This window comes from Rhinolophus ferrumequinum, chromosome 9 (assembly GCF_004115265.2).
Source record: "Rhinolophus ferrumequinum isolate MPI-CBG mRhiFer1 chromosome 9, mRhiFer1_v1.p, whole genome shotgun sequence".
Classification (NCBI taxonomy): Eukaryota; Metazoa; Chordata; class Mammalia; order Chiroptera; family Rhinolophidae; genus Rhinolophus; species Rhinolophus ferrumequinum.
This window is the reverse complement of record NC_046292.1, coordinates 47377413-47400924: the sequence shown is the minus strand read 5'-3', so window position 1 is coordinate 47400924 and position 23512 is coordinate 47377413. Positions and strand designations below refer to the sequence as shown.

At 39.8% G+C, this 23512-nt stretch overlaps 1 protein-coding gene across 2 annotated transcripts in view; it reads right to left on the bottom strand.

Moving 5' to 3' along the window:
- The window catches only part of CACHD1 (cache domain containing 1), a 208539-nt gene that overhangs the window by 89361 nt on the left and 95666 nt on the right, over nucleotides 1-23512 (bottom strand). For both annotated transcript variants that reach the window (XM_033115363.1, XM_033115364.1), the window contains exon 3: nucleotides 9576-9724. In XM_033115363.1, the coding sequence (XP_032971254.1) occupies nucleotides 9576-9724 (149 nt within the window). The remainder of the gene's footprint in view (nucleotides 1-9575; nucleotides 9725-23512) is intronic.

The following is a 23512-nucleotide window of genomic DNA, read 5'->3' as shown; positions in this document are numbered from 1 at the left end:
CTAAAGTCTCCTGAATACACTGAAATGCTTCAGTCTAACATTTGGACGTCTCTGTGATCTGGTATTACTCCAACTTCTCAGCTGCCTCTTCCATCACTTGCTCCAGACTTCTCGTGTATGCTCCGGTGCTCCGGGCCATTTCCAGCCACTGAGTTTTCTTCATATTGACCCTTCTCTCTTGGAAACCACTTCCCTCATATCCTCATATATTCAAATTGTGTTACCACTTCACCAGTTAGCTGAACTGAGGTTCCCATTGACCATTCCACAAATGATCATTCTTTGAATGAATGAATGAATGAGTGATTTAACCTCTGTAGGCCTTGCTGCATAGTATTTTTCCCCCCTCCTAGGTAAATGTCAAAAAATGAAAGCAAATTCCCTCATGAACTCCAGAATGCCCAAATTTGGGCAGTAGGAAAAGGTGCCTATAATGACAAATGGCTCTAGTGAAAAACAAACCTTCTGAGAAAGCTGAGGGACGTTAACGAAGCTTGAGATTTTGGTCTCTGGAGTACAGTTCAAACTGCTGATTTTACAGTTGAGGAAACTGAGGACCAAAGAGGTTAAGTGAACAGCAAAGTGGCAGAGCTGAGGCCCCTCTAGGCTTAGTACTATATTACCATGATAAAATCTGCATCATAACTGAACTTCAACTGAAAGGAAAACTCTCTTTACTGCTTAAGGTTTTTCTTCCACTATGGTAGAGACTGAGTTGATTAAAAAAAAAAAAAATTAAAGAAGCTTGCTTTCTCTTAAAACTGAAAGAAAGCTCATGTTTGAGTTTGAATTAAACAAAACAAAACACGAAAGCCTGACCTGAAGCTAAATCCCTAAAGAGAGCTTAGTACAGGAATTTGAACATTATGGGTCAGGATGTTAATCATCGTAATTGAAAATAACTCTCTAAGTAACTTATTTCTGGCTCCCATTATGTCGATAATACTTAAAGACCTTCAAATGTGAATACAGAAATTTGCGCAACATCTAAATGATGGTACCAAACATACAACCAATTTAGATGGAAAAACGATTACTCAAATGCTGAGATTCCTTTCCAGGTAGCCCATCAACATGAGTTTTAACTTTTTTTAATAGAGGTATAATTGACATAGAACATCGTATTAGTTCCCAGTGCACAACATAATGATTCGATGTTTGTACATGTTGCAAAATGCTCACTACAATAAGTCTAGGTAACACTTGTCACCATACATAGTTACAAAATTTTCCCTGTAAAGAGGACTTTTAAGATCCACTCTCTTAGTAACTTTCAGATACGCAATATAGTATTGTTAACTACAGTTGCCATGCTGTACATTACACCCCCATGACTTATTTTGTAACTGGAAATTTGTACTTTTTGACCCCCTTCACTCCTTTTGCTGCCCTTTACCCCCACTAACCTGTTCTTTGTATCTATGAGCTTGTTGGGTTTTTTTAAAGATTCCACATAAGTGAGATCATACAGTATTTGTCTTTCTCCGTCGATTTCATTCTTTCTGTCTGAAACACACACACACACACACACACACACACACATTCCACAACTTCTTTATCCATTCAGCCATCTATGGACACTTAGGTTGTTTCCATATCTTGGCTATTGTAAATAACGCTGCAGTGAACATGGGGTGCAGATATCTCTTCGAGTTAGTGTTTTTGTTTCCTTTGGATAAATACCCAAAAGTGGAATTGCTGGATCATATGGTAGTTCTAATTTTTTTAGGAACTGCCATACTGTTTTGCATCATTGCTGCACCAATTTACATCCCCACCAACAGTGCACAAGGGTTCCCTTTCTCCATACCCTCGTCAACACTTGTTGTTTGTTGATTTATTGATAGCTATTCTGACAAGTATGAGGTTGACATCTCTTTGTGGTTTTGATTTGCATTTCCCTGATGATTAGTGATGTTGAGCGTCTTTTCCTGTACCTGTTGACCATCTGTATGTCTTTGGGAAAATGTCTATTCAGATCCTTTGCCCATTTTTTAATCAGATTGTTTGTTTTATTGCTATTCAGTTGTATGAATTTCTTGTATATTTTTGGATATTAACCCCTTATTAGTTACACAACTTGCAAATATTTTCTTCCATTCAGTAGGTTGCCTTTTCATTTTGTTGATTTAGTTTGATGTAGTCCCATTTGTTTATTTTTGCTTTTGGAGTCAGATCCAAAAATTCATGCCGAGACTGATGTCAAGGAGCTTACTGTTTATGCTTTCTTCTAGGAATCTTACGGTTTCAGGTCTTACATTCAAATCTTTAATCCATTTTGAGTTGATTTTTGTGTATGGTGTAAGACAGTGGTCCAGTTTTCCCAACACCATTTATTTAAGAGACTGTGCCTTCCCCATCTTATGTCCTTGGCTCCTTGATCGTAAATGAATTGACCATGTATGTATGGTTTATTTCTGGGCTGTCTATTCTGTTCCACTAGTCTATGTGTCTGTTTTTAAAATCATACTATTTTGATTACTAGAGCTTTGTAATATAGTTTGAAATAAGGGAATGGAGGCCTCTAGCTCTGAAAGCTCCAAGGAAAGACTCTAGCATCCTCCAGTCGAAATTGGAGTGTTAATAAAAATTTAATTTCAATGGTAGGTTTTTGCAGCCAAATTTTCTGTCCTTTCTTTGAGAGGGTGTGATGACTAATTTTATGTGTCAATTTGGTTGGGCCACGGTACCCAGATATATGGTCAAATACTATTCTGGATGTTTCTTTGAAGGAATTTGGGGGATGAGATCAGTGGATGGGACTCATCCAATTAACTGAAGGACCTAACAGAACAAAGACAGACCTCCCCCAAGCAAGGAATTCTGCCATCAGACTAAAACTGCAACTCTTCCCTTAGTCTCCAGCCTACTGGGCTACCCTGAAGATTTTGGACTTGTACCTTCACTATCACGTGACCTAATTCCTTAAAATCAATCCCTCACCCTATTGGTTGTTTCTCTGGAGAACCCTGAGTAATATAGAGGGTTACAACAGTGGCTATTCATGAGAATTGTAATCAGGGGCCTGTGTCCTTCGTCAGAACCCATGCCAGTTGCTTTGCCTACAGCACAATACCCCCAACAGTCTGACTGATGAGACCTGGCTCCTGAATCATCCAGTCCTAATGGGCACCAGCTGGAGATGCATTAAATTTGGGTTCTCAGAAAATGAGATGCGTACTACCTGCCTTCACAGTGACTGTATCAATCTCTGTGGATGTCCCAACTCAAAGAGCAACTTGTAAAATAACAGGAAGCCAATTTGACGACGGTTCCAAGAGTTTCTTCCTTTTGGAGAATCAGTGAAGCTTTTCAAGTCTCCCCTGAAGAATGTGAAAGAAGTCTCTGTAGAGCTACCTCCAGGTGGCTGGCGTCAGAGAGCCCTGGAAACAAGTTGCTTCCTTACCTAACCTCCACCAGCGTATCACTTTGCTCATCACAAACTTGGTCTAGATGACTCATGCCAATCCCTACCATGATTAGCCAACTAACGAGCATTAACTGAGTGATATTAACAGCACTGAATCCCACTTAGAGACACACACACAAATAAAAATCTAATTTTATCTTCCCAGTATTTCCTCCCATAGTTTACTTCTTCTTACATAGTGACATCTGTTCCCTTCTTCTTAAATAGTGACATCAAAAATAAAATATAAGAATGCTACCAGGCAGGAACATCTGTAGAAGACATTGGGGAAGGGAGGAAATGGATTAAGACTTGTGGAAGAAAACATTATCGATTGGTTTATGGAAAAGCCAAGGGTCAACAGGACTTGCTGACTATAAACAATAGCTTAAGATGCACACAGCAGAAGCCCATCTCTGTGGCAAGCCAGGTTTCCAGGGTAGATATTCTTAGTGTTACGCATAAAGGAACTATATTTTTTAAACTTGAGAGACTGAGAATGCACATGGACAAGACATTTCCTTAGGTTAAATTTATTAACATGATAGTCACTTTAGATCATGCGTTACAAACTCCCATGCTGATGTGGGCCAAGCAGGAGGTGACAGTCAGGGGAATGGATCGGTATCATACAACACGGACTAGTGGGAACTACGGTGCGTGGAAGAATGCATGCCTGTCTTCCAAAGGGGAGCTGCTCTTCACAAAAGCTCCTGCCCAGAGCAGAGGTAGACAGACCCACGACTGCCAGATCTCCTGATTTCAGAGAAGACAGAGAAATTTCGATTTTTTAACATGTGTAAGTCTCTCAAACTTTAAATGTTGGCAACAGATTTTAAACCTTAGACATTTAAAAACCTTTAAAACTACAGACAAACACATCTGCAGGCCAGATATAGTCTGTGAGTGTCCTTATGCGTCTGTGTGTCTGTGCACTTCCTGTGGGAGTGCCCCAGGTCTTGTGCACCCTCTTCAGCTGACCTGATACAAAACAAAGGGAGCTGTTCATTAAATTACACGAATAAATTAACTTGTTCTCAATGTTCTGTTATTTTAAGTGACACCATTGAGAATGAGTTTGTCTTAGATTAAGCCTTAACCCATGTTGTTGTTGTTCTCCCCATAGCAGAGAATCTTCAGATCCTCCCTTCAGCAAACGATGACAGAGTGCCTAATGGCTATGCAGGGCCCCGTACAAAATAATTAACTTCCGAGTAAGAATGGTAAGAGCTGACTGGTCTGAAAAGGCAAGTATCAAAATCACCTGAAAAATCAATTTTCTGCTGCTTCGCAGGTTCTCTCTGTTGTCATCATAGCATAACCTTCAAGGTGTACTCTGCAGAATGCTCTATAAAAGAATGCTTGAAAGCCCCTGTCATGAGGGCTCTCTGCTCCTGCTCCCTGCACCAGAACGCAGGATATGGTGAAGCCAAAAAGGAGCACCCACGGAGCCACAGGTAGGGAGTTCATGCCACTACTTCTCGCTGGCGGCAGGGTGGGAGACACAGGAATCAGGCTCCATACGATGCGCAATCGGCTGTCTGCTTCTCTGCCAACCAAGCAACCCACTAGCACAGCCACAGCAGTTATATTAGTGGCCAACGGCTAACTGGTAACAGCTGATGGCCACCCAGACACAGCAGATGGCCATCTGATTACAGCTGATGGCCATCTACTACCTGAGCCAGCACCTTTCCACGTGAGGCAGAGAGCCTGGAAACTGTTCTCTGGGACTCTGTCCCCACAGCCTCTGCCTCTCCAGCACTGGGCATTTTATTTTTTAAAATATGCATTAATAAGCCTTAGTGAGAAAACCCAAATATTGATTATAAATCAGTAGAAATGAAATTCTAGGCATAAAACAAAAAGTGAAAATTAGCCATTGGTTAAAATCACTTATAAAAATATTGTCCTAGTATTAACTTTTCTTCAATACATTTGGAAAAGAAGCAAGGTCAAAAAGGCCACAGGCACTTAAAATGAGAGTAATGAGTAACTAGAGTGCCACAGGGCCAGGGCTGAGTTTTAGAAAATGTTTACAGCGCCCGTACGTTTAAGAATGGACAAGATCCAGATGTAAGACTGGAGATCCTTTATCTCAAGTCCAACTGCTTATGTTTACTGTAACGGCTGTATTAATACATATGCATGTGGCCAGATAGTTTGCTTTGTAGAACTATAAAATCTTATAGTTTGGAAGGACTTTAGCCATACTCTTGAGTCCATTTTTCATAAACTTCAGTCATTACATTACTGTATGTCGCCTTCAAAATTCTGGTCACAGTCACTTAAGATTTTTATTTAAATAAATTCATTTTTTTAAAAATTTAGGTATATTTATTTTCAAACAGAAGCTACGTGATTGCCCTAAAAGACAAAAACAGGATCCCCTGACATAGAGGATAATATTGAAACACATAATTATCAAACAAAACCGTTATGACCTAAAAACATCTCCCTACAATGACCCTGTGAAGTAGGTACTATCATTATTCTCATCTCACTGATAAGGAAACTGGGGGTGCAGAATGAAGTGACTTCCCAAGGTCACATTGTGAGTGACCGAGGGATGGTTCAAGAGCAAATCTGCCTGGCATTTAAAACACAGATTATTTTTAGTCGTGCCCTTAAATTGGTTCCCAAGACTTGAAATTTTCCCTGTTGTCATTAACTCCAACATGAACTCCCTGTGATTCAAAATGTAGACATTTTCGGAGGGATTGGAATATAGTAAAGACAGAACCGAAAATGTGTTTGGTAAAATACCACCACAGTTACGAAATACAGATGAAAGTGTCTTATGAGGCACTGGAATAAAGGCAGCTAAGTGTTCTTACCCTGGTTTCCCCCAATAACTTACTATTAACTCTTTCCATCTTTGAATCTTCATTAAAAAGGTCAGAGTATTGTAATGTTAGAAAGTGTGATTGCTCAGCCAATGGCTAGAAAAGCATCAGCGCAGAGTTCCCTCCAAAAATTCCTATACACACGCCCCTAGAAAGTGGGGGCTAAATGCAGGCAGAAGACTCATTAAGGGAATGGTAGTTGTCACTTGCCACCTTCTGCTGCAAACAGGTGTCATCAGGTATCTCTTTAATATGGCGCCAGAGGGAACCTGTCATTTGCTCATCTGTGTATCTTCTGATTACCCAACTTCATAGTCAGGACTGCCCTGGTTTTACAAGATTCGTTCTAAATGGCAGTTCTCAGCTTTGTCAACTACTACAGAGGGGAGAAAACTGCCTCACAGCTCCAGAGACCCCATTCAACATTCAATGCAGAAGTCTGACCTCTGAAGGTGGAATAGCCTCTCAGACTTACCTGCCTACCCAGCACGTATGCATCCTTCTAGTACAGTCAAGGTCTCTTGGATGTTAACCTGAGAAATTCTTGGAGGGTAGAAACTACATTCTATGTTTTACTGTTCAACAAAAGGTAGACTACTGGTTTTTGCCAAATATCTGGATGGCCACCTCAGATCTCGGCCCGTATCTCAGCATATCCAAAACAGAAATCACTGTCTTTGCCCCAAAACACTTTAATGTATGGATGCATGTACGTATGGATGGATGGATGGCCATTTTCACTTGTGAGCAAATACTTTTCTACAGCATGGCTGCTCTTTTCATCTCGATTTTATAATCTGATACAATTTCCTTAACTAATCCCCCTATTGTTAGAAATTTAGGGTCTTTACAATCTTCTGTATTTTAAATGGCACTACAATGACTTTTTTTACATGTTTATCTTTATGAATATAGATATGCAGAAAGTCTAACCATTGAAGGCATATTTTCTTGTGATATTCCTACAAATGACCAGATCAAATAAGATGCATACTTCTGAAGTTCCTACAGTCTTTTGTGATGCCATCCACCCGGCATATTTCTCTGCTTTGAGGAACCACCACATCTCTGCTGTGTCACATTTTCCCCTAATTACTAATTAAGTTCAATATTTGCCCTCCACCCAATAATTTTTAAACTTTTTGAGAGTGGACATCCCTTTATTCATCCCCATATTCAAATCAATAAAGATTCCAACAAATACTAATTAAACCCAATTGACAAGTGCTGGGGTATAAATGGATGAGGTGTAATCCCCGCCCAGAACAGCAGGGGAGGCAGACTCACCAACAAGTTCTGTGCTATCAATAGATGCATGAGACTTATTGTGGGAACAAAGATGAGGGAGCAATGAATTCTTCCACAGGCAAAGGGAAAAAAGTAGAGAAAAAAGAGGTAATAGGAAGGTACAGAGAGAGGCAAATGGTTGAGTTACTTCTTGGAACAGTGATAGAAATTCAGCAGGTGAGCAAGTCATGGGAAGGAGACATATGGAGTAGATTCATTAGTACACGCCAGTCAATTTTAGCTTTTGGTTTTATCTAGAGAAACAGGTTCACTTAGGAATTCACAAAGATCTCCAATCTTCTAAACCATGGTTTTTCAATGTCTGCACTGCTAACATTTTGGGCCAGACAATTCTTTGTTTGGGGGAGGGGCTAACTTGCATTATAGGGTGTGATCAACCTATAGTATCAGTAGAAACTGTTCCCACCTTCCAACCGGGACAACTGAAAATATTGCTGGACATTGCCAAGTGTCCCTTGGGGAAGGGAGGAATCACTGCTGGTTGTGTAAGCATAACTCTAGCTCTAAGGACATCTATGTTACTATACTATCTTTTTCTCTCTGTCCTGAAAAGAATTTTTTTCTTCAGTTCAAAACCCAATTGGACCCTAAATTTCTTTTTAGATAAGAGATAAACTCGTCAAAACAAAACAACGTCAAATTCCTGAGGCCAACTATATATATAAAAGGATACCTCCTTTGACTAAACCTCACAAAAAAGGAAATGTTCACTATGCTATGTGAGTATATAAATACCATGGCTAATATGTGTTCAGAACATTACAGCTACAAAGTATTTTCGCAGTTGATTCCACTGAATGTTCATGACATCCTGTGAAGTATTTATTATCTATTAGAGGCGAAGACAGGGTGACTCAAAAACATTAAATATCCAAGATGATCTGAGTGTTATGTGCTGTAGGTAGGATTCATATCCAGATCATCTCATTCCAAATTGCACATAATTTCCATTTAATTTAGTAAACAACTACTATGAGCTTCTTTAGACCACAGAGAGGGTAAGCCAGAGAGAAGGATCATGTTAACATCACATAGATGGAGCAATAAAATATCTTAAGAATGCCCCACTATCTACCTAGCCTGGCCCACCAAGAAACTCTAATAAGTATAACCTTGCTTGTGGAAGCAAAGCATCATTTAACCACTAAAAAAAAACTACACTGCATCCATCCTTTGCATAGCCTCAAGTGCACTTATTGTGCAAAGAGAGGAGTAATTATGGTAACATACTAATTATGGCAACATTTACACTCATATAATTTTTAAAGTATGGTAACACCTTTTTACTCATTCAAAATAGCCCTAGAAAATTGGTATAATAAAGATTGTTATCCACTGATAGAAAACTGTGCATAAAAATACACATTAAGTAACTTGATTAAGATCACAGCTAATTAAAGGCCAAGTGAAACATTAAATTAAGTGTTCTTTCCACTACAATTTCCAGCATCACATGACCGTACAACTCTTCCAGATATAAATATAAATATCACTAGCCCAATAAACAAAAATATCCTCAACCATACAGATACTAATTCTGTTTCAATATTATCTGAAGCACATTTCCCTCTGTAGTTCTAAATATGGAACCTACACTAATTTAAGAAATGGAAATTTTTGGTGTTCTTATTAAAGACAAAAGGCACTCCCTTAAATTAGGCGAATTACCAGAATCAGTGAGCCTATCTTATTCATGACGTATTAGTTGACATATGACAAAATACTTGCAATATTCTAGACTTAGCCAACTCTAAAACAGTATGTGATACGTCTGAACCTGAATTCCAACATGACAAAAAGGTGAGTGGGGGAGGGGGGGAGTCCAGAAATTTTCTGGATATAGAATATTGATTCACACTTCTTTAAAAAGTACTTGTCTATATAACGGTAAAGGGCTTATTTAAGATAAGAGTACTCTACACTTTGCAATAAACAAACACAGGTATTTGGAATATAAATGGAAAGCTATTCAATTCCGGTTTAAAGAACAACAAACAATGTGAAAGTCTTACTCCATCATGGAAGGTGGGATAGTACAGCAGTCTTGAATTGCAGTGAGGGGAGAGGTCAGGTGAGCCGTGTAAGACGCTTCTACAACTTGCTTGTTTCGGTTGACCACATCCAAGTAACGGTTGAACTTCTCTCGGATTTTTTTGGCTAGCTGTGGGACAACAGTGAGCAAAATAAATTGACAGTCCAAGACAATAACCCACTGCACTTTTTCTAATAAGCTAATTAACTTGTGCCCAATACTATTATGTACTAAACTTCAGGTAAACCAAACAACACACATCCAAATCTTATTCCACTGTGTACACTGAGATTAAAAATTACCGAATGCCCGGAAGTCACAGAAACAATAAAATAATACTTTCTGTCTTATAATAGATGATGCATTAAGAACTTCTCATGTGTTCAAATTCAAGTAGAACAGAACAGATCCAAAAAAAAAAAGGTTTGCTAAAGAAAAATAAAATCTATTGATATGATTGTCGGTATGTATGACAGTGGTCATTAGGAATTACAGAGCAACAATATGATTGGAAGAAAAAAACCCCACTTCTTGTTCGGATTCACATAGATTTTCGTGGGGAAAATACGTGAAGGAAGGGAAATGACAATCACTGTCTCCTGTTACACAACTTCAAGGGACATCATTCACAGTCTTCCATAGGAAGGGCAAATCCCCGGAGTGTGCAATGCAGACATCCATATACAAATATATACAATTAGAAATATACTCCCGTTTGGTCTGTTACACCTTTAAGATGGACAAATGTCTTTCTTAACTGCTGTGAATGGAACACTCCATCATGATTTACTTTCATGTGGGAATAACACAAGCAAATTGATAAGCATACTGCTTTTTCCTCCATTGTTCCCATCAAATATCACAGCTTAATTACAGATCTCCAAGGAAAACGGTGTTGTTTTTCTTTCCCTTAAACAGAATGTTACCCCAATGAAATGACTGATAGAATTACAGCTAATTGGTTTTGTGGAGCTATCCATTATCAGCACTCGAGAGGAAAACTGCTCATCTCCTTTGGGTCATGCATCTCATGCAATTTAATAGCTTACAGGCGAAGATCATGGAACCAAATCAAAATATCTTCATTTGTTATTTTCAAGCCAATTAAAAAATTTGATTTTATTCCAATGATATTTGGGAACTTTCAAGAGTGTCAATTAAGTAACTGAGGCGCTCAGCCTTGCTAAGTATTGCACACACTATAATGTTTAGAAAAATTTCTGGACATAACTAAAGAACATGAGTGTAATGTTTAATTTGATAATGGGTTATCTAAATTACTTTCAGCATTTTCAAAGGAGGAATATGTGTCTCAAAAATTAAGCCCATCTGCAATTTGACTCCTTGAGCTAGAGTTCTCACTGAAACAAAAAATGTACCTTTTTTCTCGTTGGGGTGTTTACAATAAAATGTCCAGACACAGTTTAACTTCCCATCTTAATTTAGACCGCTAGCGATTTTGCCCCGCCTAGGGGATATTTGGCAAAGTTTGGAAACAATTTCGGGTGTTACTACTTGGTGGAGAGTGCTACTGGTATCTAGTGGGTGGAGGCCAGGATGCACAGGACAGCTCCCATAACCAAGAATTACACAGCTCCAAAGGTCAATAGTGGCCCCTTTGAGAAAACCTAGTGTAGAGAAAAATCAAAGATAATTATCCCAATTTGTTACTCAGCCAAATAGTCTCAAATTGTTCCTCTAGGTTAGTTCTCCAGTTACCCAAAATAGTACCTTAAGGGAAAAAATAAAATCTACCAAATTCCAGTATTTATGAATTTTTACTTTGTTCTTTGTTTTTCCTTTCCCAAAGTAACGTGAAAGAGGCCTGTAGTTTTTAAAAACATAGCTCAAATACAGAAATAGGACTCTTCACTCCTTATCAGGAGATGTGCTGACATGATTTTTAAACAGCAGTTTGCACTAACATAACTATCCTTTTTTCCCAGACTCTAATCTTCAACGGGTAGTTGGAGATGAGAGACAGAGTAACAGCTTAAAACCTAATGTACTTTCTCATATACCCTGCATTCCCCCTCATAATTCATATTACCCTTTAATACTATTACGTATTTAACATCTGGTTATCCCACTACACTGCATGTTCTGTAAGGGCCGGCACTACATATAACTGCTTGTTCCTCTCTTTAACTTCAGCACTGAGCTCACTGCTTGGTATTGTAGGTAGACAAAGAATTTTTAATGAATTAATAAAGGTCAAAAAAATTTGACCCCTGAGAGTTATTAACCGTTTGGTCTAAGGATCAACAACCTCTTTAAAAAGCATGGGATGCTTATTTTACAAATATACCACAATATGTATTTCTGGAAACTTCATCAAGACCAAGTTGTATCTTTTCTCTTTAGGTTCTGAAATAAAATATCATTAATTTTTCACCTACAAGTATCAAGAGTGTAGTCTTTCATTGTCCTTGGGAACAAATATTCTATAACAATATAAAGATAAGGTGTACTTGCGAGGAATGAGGTTCCAAATAACATCTTCACAAATTCACTTCTACAGTGAAAATGGAATTTGTAATCATTTCCTTTCTCTCCCATACATAGAAACACACACATACAAATGGATGAGAAATACCCATGTGTTTCTTCTATAGTTGGAGAATTTGAACTTTAAAGAAAGTCAGATCTAGCTAATGATACTCCAATCTGGCTAAAGCCTATTTTTGTAGGAGATAGGAATGACTCTTACTCTTTTTTTAAATTTATTTTTAAAATGTATATATATGTGTTGTTTTTTTTTTTTTAAATCTCAATTTTCTTTACTAGACTATGAGATTCTCAAGAGCAGGAATTAGCTCTGATTCCAGGTAGCTTTTTTTCCCCCAAAACTTTTTTTTATTTAAGTGTGTTTTTCCAGGACCCATCAGCTCCAAGTCAAGTAGTTGTTTCAATCTAGTTGTGGAGGGCACAGCTCACACTGGCCCACGCAGGGATCGAACCGGCCACCCTGGTGTTAAGAGCAAGAGCACTGCGCTCTAACCAACTGAGCTAACCGGCCACCCCTACTCTTACATTCTTAAATGACTTTTTTAAAAAAAGGCATTTTGATACTTAACTATATGAAATTCAAATGTCAGTTCATAAATAAAGTTTTATTGAAACAGTCATTCGTTTACAACATATCATTTATGGCTGCTTTCATGATACAACAGCAGAGGTAAGTAGTTGCAATAGAGAAGACTGCATGGCCTGTTTTGCTATAGGTAGAAGTCAGAAGACCTAACATGTCCCTAGATAGGAGCCATAATTCTAGTAATTTTATAAAAACTTGCTGCCATTCTTTGCCACTCCTTCCCACTGCGAGGTGAGACTTACGTTCCTTCTACTCCCACTTCTTGAATATGGGTAGGCTCATGATGGTTTCTCCCAGCAGAGTATGGAAAAAGCAACACTATGTAACTTCTAAGGCTAGGTCATGAAGGGCCCTGCAGCTTCCACCTGTTCTTTTGGAATGCTCTCCGCTACCCCGTTGTGAAGAAGTCCGAGACACAGAGACCACAGTTAAGTGCTTGGTTGGCAGCTCCAGTTGAGCAAGGCTTCGATTCAATCAGCCCAGGCTCCAGATATGAGTCAAGAAGCTTCCAGGTCAACCCAGCCCTGCCTTGCCCGATGAAGTCCCAGACATCACAGAGCAGAGACAAGCCATCCTCGCAGGGCCTGGCCCAAAAGCTTCACCCATAACATCCATAGACAAAGATTTAGTTGTTTATGCCACTAAATTTGGGGTGGTTTGTTACGCAGCAACAAGTAACTGGCACACACAGGACAGGCTGAATTCCATCCTTAGGTAAACACTGAAGCTAAGCTAAACAAAGCTGCTCAGATCCATGCACTGAATCTAAATCATCAGAATTATCCAGATTAGAGTTTGTGGATTATACTGTTGCAGAGATCTCAGGATTCTTCAGAAAATCATAATAGCTACTGTATAGTGGTACTGACCGTATATACAAGGCACAAGGACCCCACAATGTAGGTATTGCCATCTTGTAACAACGAGGTTACTTTGTGGTCTAAAGCTACAAAATAAGGGAAAGAACCCACTCACTTTTTTAAGCTCAGAACTGTGTGGTCTAGCCTGTGTATTCATCTGCTCAGCTATGGAGCTCCACATATACCAAATGTAAAAGAAGTTGCCATGGCGGCTTAAAATGAAAAATATGACAAATCACAGCATCTAAGGAATGGAACTTCTGTTAATATAATCAGCCATGGCACAGAGCAGGAGCAAAGAGCCCTCACCACTGGGCTAGCCATGGAACTAAGTGTTCCTTGGAAAGATGTGTTGGGGGGTGGAAAGGGGGGGGACTGGTTAACGGGAGAAGGGCACTGCCAGAAGTGGGTGGTGGGGCCATGGGCATGTCTGCCTTTGGCCTCCTGTTTAGGGTGGGCCTGAAGCTGCATTCTTCATCAGTGGGGGCAGTACCTTGCAAGCAGAGCCCAGACACACACTGATAATTGAGAAAAGGTCTGAAATGCAAACTCTCTGTACTTGGACTCATACCTCTGTCAGAGAAACTCCTCAGCTTTCATGTTGTGACACCCCACCTTGCCGTCCTTATAAAAACATAATAATTGTCAATAATTGTTGAGTGCTAACTCTTTGGGGGGAATTAGTCTAAGCACCTTATACGTATATATCTACTTAATCCTTAAAGGAATCCTATAACATGCATTTCTATTTTCCAGAAGTGGACACTGAAGGTTAAATAACTTGCTCAAGGTCACAAAGCTAGTAAGTAGTAGAGCTGGGATCTAAACCCAATAGTACTCGAACTTCAGAGACGAAGCTTTCCACCTTGATGAAACACTGCTTCTCTTTGTAATACACACAGACTGACAACCTACTCCCACATTCCTTTTCAAACCCATTTAACAAATGCTGTGAAATTCTTGGCAGAACACCATAAGCCATACACAGTCTCAGGACCTTACAGTAAGAATTAGAGTTTTAAAAATTAATATTTTATTTAGAATTCTTCATAATTCCAATGAAAATCAAGACACCGAGGAAGTTGAGAACTGATGAATTCTACCACCAGTATAAAAAAGGGGTAGGGCCAAATCTGAAACAATGTATTCTCCAAAAAAAAAAAAACGATGCCTACTGATTATTACCTGACTACTGTTGTATAAGTTACATCAAACTAACTTAAATTATTCTAATTACTCCTGGGTGTTTGTTCCTTTGTTCACAACCTATGAATAGAAACAGAACAGAGTGGATGACTATTCCTGTCCTTCAGGAAGTGAATTTCAGAATTTCCTATTTTCCTTTGGATTTTCACCTGAGTTTATCTGCCATCACAGGGTTAAGATGAAATTGTAATTCCCATTTCACAGGTGAAGGAACTGAAAGGCATGTGGAACTTTAGGGTCTCTTGATTCAAAGGGGGTGCCCTGGCCTCCCTGGACCCCACTGCCTGAGATGACCTCTCTGTGCCCTTCAGACAAGGCATGCGATAGTGACTCACTATGGAAACCTCAACTCATGCTCCACTGCGGGGTATTTTTTCTCCCTCTCTAAAAGCAATCTCTTTTGGCATGTCAAATCCAGGTTGCTTGGCAAGCATAACAGAATCTATTAAAGATAGCCTACAGAGAGATTAAACCCTGAATGTATCCGTTAAACGGATCGGCTACCAGCTCGGACCCTTCCAAGAGGCCAGAGAGATTCTGGGTCTGTATCCTACCATGATCCCTGCAGACAGAAGAAAACAAAGGACATTCTCAACAAAAAGCTACAGGTGGACCCACAATCCTCCTCAGTGTAATTAAAAACATTTTTCTTTCCACAGCTAAGCTTTCATCTTTTATCCTTCTTTATCCTCTCCCCTTCAGCCCCTAAGGGGTTCCTGAATGCTGATGAGACAACGGGACTAAAACCATCTTGTCATCTTTTGGGTCAATTCTTTGGCTAGCCAACATCCAGCCATGGGTCAAATGATCTGTAGGTAGCGTGCCGGTCCCCATGGGAACGGATTCTAATTTGTCATCATCTCCAGTGACAACGTTTCATCACAACATCAATGAATTTCTTTCTTGCTGAATTTCACTTCCCTTAATTTACCCATAGACAGTTCTGTCATTTGCATACTTCCCGGGGGTGGGGGAGCATCCTTTTTAAAGCTTTTTACCTTGGCTTTATACTTCTAAAGATTGGAGGAGGGGTGGGCACAAGGTTAGAAAAAGGTAAACGGAAACAAAAATGCAAAGGCATAGTACACACTTTATGTATGTCTCCTTCCTGAAAGGAAGGGCCGGAAGGAGTTTTGAATGTTAGGGAAAGCTTTATTTAAAATACGTAACAATGAAGCTGACAGGCACAGACAAGAAAGGTACCCTAGGGGACCCAAGATGCATAGCAAAATTCCTGTTGAATGTAGAAGAGTTTAACACTTGACATTCAAAAACCTTTGTGCCGTGATAAGAATTTAATAGCTGATCCCCTTGTCCTTCAATTCCTGCCTTATTACTGAAGAATAAACCTTTTTGCTTGCCAGCCAGTTTCAGGATTTGGTTATTTAAATGTTACATAGAAATAATTTTCAGTACATGCAAGCATAAATATTTCACATCTCTGAACATCACTCTACTGCCCTCCAAAGTTCAAGTAGAATATATTTTCATTGTTTCCTGGGGCACGCTTTATTCGGGATAGAAGAAATGTTCTGCCTTTGCTATTTGTATTCATAATGTTGTCATCTTCCAAACAGCTCGACCAATTATTAGCTGGGAGTTTGGGCAAGTTCTCACTCAGACTTCCTTTAGCCTCAGTTCTCTCATGAGTAAAACAGGAATAACACTCTTTTCAAGGGCTTCTTGTGATGATCAGATGAAACAATGAATAAATAAGGCCCAGATGAAGTACAGGCATTATTCTTATTTTGATACCCTGTGCCTGGACCAGAAAGGACCTGTAGTGGTGATAGAGAAAATAACGTGGGGCTCTACATTTTCCAACAATAGAGCTATAAATAAAAGGAGAGGTACTGCTTGAACATTAACAATAACCATTTTATTCACCTAACTCGTCCTCATGCTTAATTGTCCATAGGAAACTTGGCACAAGGTCTGGGAGGGGGGGGTATTTTTTTTTCTTAGAGTAATAGCAAAATGGCAAAAGGGCGCTTCAACTTCAAAAACGGGGGAGTCAAATAAATTTGAGTTAAATCCAGCTCTATCACTTACGAGCAAATTATTTCTCTAAACCTCAACTTAATTACCTCTAAACTGGGAATTAATAATAGTCGCCTCATGATGTGGTTTGAGAACTAAGAGAAATAATGTGTGTAAAATATTTAGCAGAGTGTCTAACATATGGTAAGTCCCAAATAAATGGTAGTGGCTGTTGTTTTACTATTGTTGCTTTGCAATTTACTATTATTGTCATTCTTGTTACTGTTTGGAGGACTTTGTGTGTTGCCTCAGGTCCTCTGAATGGAGATCCCAAGAACTTATTTTCGGTGATTGGAAAGGCATCAGGATGGACGTGTTAACACGGGGCTATGACCTCACTAGGCTGTCAGTGCCTCTGCCAAAGCACTGTCATGTAGGTCAGATAATAACAGTCTTCAGTAGCTCGGGATTCTTCTGGACTCCTGTCTTTCTAACCCTAAGGACCCATAATGACTTCACTCCTGTGTCGCATTTTACCCTTTTCAAAGCATTTATACATGACTTGTCTCATGTGTGCCGTCCAACAACCGTGGGACTAGGCAGAGCAGGTACTCAGGAAATCAAGGCTCAGTGGTGTGCCCGACTCATGCTGAGTAAGTTCAGAAAACAAAGAGACCATTTCTTCTAATCCCCACTCTATTTTCTTTCTGCTACAAGCTCCCCCAAATGGCAGGAAAATGTGAACTCTCCCAGATCACATTACTTAAGTTCTACTCATTCGTCTCAGTAGCAGCCCAATTTTTGCCTCTTTGAAGGCTTCTCAGACCCTTCTTTTCCAAAATTGCCTGTAACTCACCATCAGAGCCACTGATTTCCTACTTCATATTCATCTTTCCTCCTTCAAGGATTCTATTTTCCCCGACAAACCAATAATAGAATATTTAGCATTTATTGACTGCTTACTATGTGCCGGGCACTTTGAAAGTGAAACTTTACATGATGTCTTTTAATCCTCACAACTCTTGGTCATGGTTACATAGATGGTGCCGATAGATTACCACCTTGCCCAAGGTCACTCAGCTAATAGAATAATTAGATCAAGGCCATGCTTTTGAACCATTGCATTATGCATTTTCATTTAATACAGTGCCTAGAATCTAGAAGAGACTTAAAAGGGATCATTACTGTGTTCATTTGCTCTCATACAATATACTATTATTATTTGCCATATTCGAAAAATCTACTTCCAGTTCTAGAAAAGGGCAGATAACCTATGAATATTGCTTGTATTTGGGTCAAGCCCACCAGAATTTCTGGGCTTGTCTATGTCCCTATTCCGACCTGCCTCCGGGGTAATACCAGCTGCTCTGGCGTAAGTCTTGCCAAAAAAGAGAACACCAGCTCAGAAAAGGTATCCTGATGGCAACTGGCCAGAGCTGTGATATGGCTGCTCATCTGCTGCTCGTTTGGGCTTCATGAAATCACTCAGTAGAGCAGAGCCTGGGCATGTCAGGCAATGATGTAGGGCAAGCTAGATGGACCTCGCAATAGAATAGGGCCAGTCTGAATTTCCAATGGCCTGCAGAGGCTTCGGGGTTGTCTGACGGATGTGTGGGAATAGCACATCCAGCGGAGAAGCGGGGCAGCTGCTGACAGACAAACTGCAGGTGGACCAGGAAGATTTATGTGCAAGGCTGTCTGGGCTCCAGGGTCACATATCCCAATCCTGCCCAATCCTGTGAGAGGTGAGGCCCCTGTCACTGAGCTGGGGAAGAGTGCAATGGAAAAAACAGAAGGCAAGTGCTGACATGCCAGAGAACCCGAGGAGGCTGAGCTCCGAGAAACAGTTGAGAGCGGCAGCTTCTCTCTTTAAGCAAATCGCGAGGTTTGCTTTAGAGGTTACAGTGAGGTTTGGTTTGGACAGCAGTTTGCGTTAGGTATTCCAGGAGAGTCATGGAAACCCACACCCAAGCCTCCTGAAAGCCAAGGTTATCAACTAAAGGGCTCAATGGGCTCTTGCCCTGTTTTTCACCCCACTCTACCCTTAACAACCAGATCATAACAAAAGAAACAAAGGGAAGGGCAGGCTTCAACCCACTTCTCCTCACTTCACTCTGTAACAGGAGCCTCTGAGCTGAGGTTCCTTTAAACCAAAATAAGCGAGTGCTCAGGCCTTGTAAGTTTACAGCCTGTTGCTTCACAAGGAAAAAGAAGTTCAACCTAGACTTGACCTTACAAAGAATCAAGAGGCTGAGAGAATTGGGGAGCGGGGGAGGAGCAGGAGCCACAGCATACAGAATAACCTCTACCATTTAATTCATAACTTTTGAGGATAGTTTGTATAAGATATTAATCAAGGAGGAAAGGGGGGAAAGTACTCTGGGTTCGTGAACTTAGGAATTCTCTGGTGGCCTATGAAGGACACACTCAATTGTGGAAAAAGGAAACCCAATCTCTTTACTCTTACCATGTAAAGCTCCTACTTAGCGTACAAATATCTGTACATAACCTATAAACACCAAGTGTAACTTAGAAGCATTCCAAGTAACAGGAGGCCACTGGAGGAACTAGAGGATCAGCCGGGAGATCTCTGGGAACATGCAATTGCTCTCTAGCCCAGACTATTTTCCCCACACCCAATGCAAATAATACCTCATATTGAACCCAGCTTACAACCTGGTTCAGAGCCTGGCGTCCTGAAGGGACTCAGGCAATGTTTTCTGTTTAAATGAAGGATGAAACCTGGCCTAGCCTCCAGTTAGAGGCCAACTGACCGGAGCGTCTTAGGGTTCTTTGCAGGCTCTTTGACAGGATACCTACCTATCAAATATTTGCCAATAAGTATATCCATTAGCTCAGCAATGAAGTGGAACGATGACACTTAGTGGGAAAACAAAATTCTGCTGCCACTAACTACTTCCTTACCCTCAATCTGGCCAAGGACTTATTGAATCCAATTCCTGGGAAGACAATCTTGAGACACAATGGGAAAACAAAAAAATAAAAACAAAAACAAAACTAGATGTCTCCATTTCTCCTTTCTTAATAATATGTTAACCTGACTTACCTTTCCAATGGAAGATAATACATACTGTGTCATTTTATGACTTCATTGATATATAGTCCTTCTAATGGCAGCAGAGCTCAATAACAGTAAGTATGTCACTCCAACGCCCCATTGCAAAAAAAATAAGTCAGTTCAAGACAACGCCTAACACACTAGTGGTTTCCATATTTGGATAACAAATTTTCACAATATAGATTCCCTTTAAAAGTAAGGGAAAATAATAGTACAAGAGAAAGCATCTTGTAAACACTTCATTTCTTCAGCTGTTGAAGACTGGCCCTGCACATCCATAATCATCTGAGTCTGGAGTGAACACGCTCTCTCCTGGTCTTACCTTCAAACAATGAAGCCAGCATGTAATGTGCTTATCTCAGTAGATAGAAAAGGCACTTCTTGGCTTTAGTTTCAAGACACTTGAGTAGTCACAAAGCAGCTCCTGAGATCTAGGGGCCTTTAGAATACGGGCTCATGGCTCTAAGTAATCCAGAGGTACAAGGTTTTGGTTTTTCTATAATTAGGAAAAAACAACAACACTCACACACATCAATTAGATGAGGTGCAAATGTTGGATGCTAGCAGGAAATGCACTGCTATTAAGACTTGCTAGAAACAACAACAAAAAGTTATGTTTCCCATGTGGGTTCCAAACCAGAGGAATGAGGATATTTGCCTCAACCACAACAATTTTATTATATCCTCTTCTGAACTATTCTGTGTGTTCCCCTGCCAAGCTGCATCTGATATCATTCTCTAACTCACAGTTGGATTTAGCAAGGTTCTCTCATCCCCTATCTGATGACAGGGAGGATTGCAAACAGAAAAACCAGGGCATGGCTACTCTCCATTGGCTGTTTGTTTCTGTCGAATTCACCGCTAACACCTTCCCCTCGAGGGTGGTGCCTGACGAGGGTGTCAGGGGATGTGACAGTGACACTTCTCCATGACTTTGCTAAAGAACCAGCATGCACTTCACAGCATATAAAAGGACTAACAGCCGCTTAAGTAACAACCAGTGTAAATGCCCAGGAACGGCTAGTTCAACATAATCCCTACCTGCCCAGTCTTCAAATATTAAAATAAATTGTAATTCTTGGTAAGCTTCCAATTTTATCATACCATGTGTTATTTCATGGGTCCAGATTTTCAAAGTGTTTAGCCAACTCAAGAGTTCTTGATATTAGCAGCAATTAATTTCTTCACATTATTCCCACAAGTATTTTCTATTGCATCAAGGAATATATTAGCGATGAGCTGGTCTCTGGCTCTTAAGTTTCTTGCTAGATTTTAAAAATATACTCTGAGTTGAGTTTCTGTTTATGCATTCCGCCAGTGCAGATGATTTGAAGTTATTTTATTTTTTTTTAGTAGAAGCAGTTTTGGGTGGAAGGTGGAGTTGAGGTTGGGAGTGGGGGTGCAGAGATTTGGAGAAATACTGGCTGCTACCTTTTCACCAGCATTTCTGTGTACTATGCAACCTTGAGATCTTGGAAATATGTGTACAACGAGTGCGTTTCCATTTTTAGTGGAATGTGCATTTCTTATGATGAAGTCTTCCTGGCTTTTAGAATGACGACTCAATCTATTCCCTTCTAGTTAAATGAAGCTTTGAGTGTTTGAGTAAAGAGCCCGTACTTTTCAAGGGTCTGCTTCACTGAAAGAAGGCATTTGCCCACATATGGATTGCAGAGCTGTGTGAAAAGCTTACGTCCCAGCTGGAGCAGGGAGAGATGCACATCACGGTGGGAGCTTGCATGTCTTTTCCTGCCCTGCCCCAAAGGCCATCCCCGCCCCTCTGCTGGCCGCAGCCTCGTCTCTCCAGCTGTGCCTGCCTGCAACACCCCCTTCTCCTCTGCCTTTGCCGATGGAAAAACAGTACCAGCCCCTTCATTTGTTCCATCACAAACAGTGGGAACCCAGAGTGTGGGAACTAAGGGAAGGAGGAAGTGGATTATTCTGAGTTTTTGCCAAAACAATACAAAAATACCTTTCACCAGACTGTTCAAGCCTAAAGCATTAGGGCATAGTGGTGATGGGAGACAGAGATTTCCATTTTCTGTCATTGGGATTAATGTATATACACAAATGTAAAAATGAACACTTATAAATACTATAAATATGTGCATAGAATACAATTCATGTAGGTAAACAATAGATATATACTGCATTTCTGTGTTCAAAGAGAGTACATTGCATAAAATGTATGAGCATGTTGGAGGGGGGTGTGTGCGTGCGTGCGTGCATGCGTGCGTGTGTGTGTGTGTGTGTGTGTGTGTGTGTGTGTGTGTGTAAGCAAGATTATCTCCACTTATGTCAATGCTAGGCACATACATTGGCTAATAATGTACCATATGTACCCCTGAAGTCATCTGGTCTATATTTAGTACAGGACTTAAAGCATTCATGCATGCATACACACATACTTTAACTTCCAAATACTATACACAAGCATGTAAACATATGTTGTATATTCTTTTCCCTTAAAATATAAACAAGACAGTTAAATACTTTAAATTCCAAATTGATATTTATTCAGTAGTGAGATAGGTAACTGTAAGGTTGCTTTCTCCCTCCTGGTCCAAGTTGCTTTTTCCCCAAGAAGCTGGCTGAGCAGTTGTCCAAGTATCCTAATTATTGTCAAGACTTCATATTGGGAGAGAACTGGGAGCTCTGAGAAGAAGCTAAGGGTTTGGTACATTCTTCTGGGACACCGCACACGAACAAAAGCTTTACCAACCACAATTCTATGTTAAGAATGCCAAAGAGTTATCAACTTGTACTTGACAGAAAGGAAGCTCACTATGTTATACTTTAATCCTACATGCTAGCCCAACAGCTGCAACTTTTCACTCACTCCATTAGTTAGAAGTTCTTGGTTAGGAGGTACTTATTTACAAAAACAAAACAAAACAAAACAATACCAATAAATCAATAGCCCCACAGAAATTCCAAAATGACAGTAATTAGCACCAACTGCCTTAAGGTTATATTAATAATGGAATAATGATGAATTGTGAAAAAGATAAGTCTTCCCGTTATATAAATCAAAGGCTTCATTTATTTTTATATCTTGTTTATGTTCCTGTAGGATGATCTATTAGCATTAGAATGCCCTTCCTCATAAAGCGCAAGCTGTATCTTTTTGATTTACTAGAGCTAGAAGGCTTGTCTCTGACAGTACAGAAGGCACTCCCCACCATTGTTTTACCTATGTCAACTGAGCATTTAAACTCCATCTTTTCCTCATTTAGCAGCTAAGTTTTCATCATAGTACTTACAATGTTTAGACATATTATTTAAATTACTTAGGTTGATGTGCAATACTCTCAGGAGAGAATAAACCACCTTCATTTTAAAAATTGAAAACATATAGAAAAATTGGCAGAAAAAGTATGAAAAATAACATAGCACAGTGGTTAAGAACATGGGTTTTAGAGTTAGATCACATTGATTAAAATCCTGGTCCTAATGCCTAATTCAAGAATGATTTGGGGAATGGATTAAAGACTTAAATGTAAGACCTGAAACCACAAAACACCTAGAAGAAAACATAGGCAGTAAACTCTTTCACATGGTTTTAGAAATATTTTTTTGGATATGTCTCCCTGGGCAGAAGCAACAAAAACAAAATAAATAAATGGGACTACATAAATTACCAACCTTTTGCACAGTGATAGAAACCATCAACAAGAGGAAAAGGCAACCTACTGAAT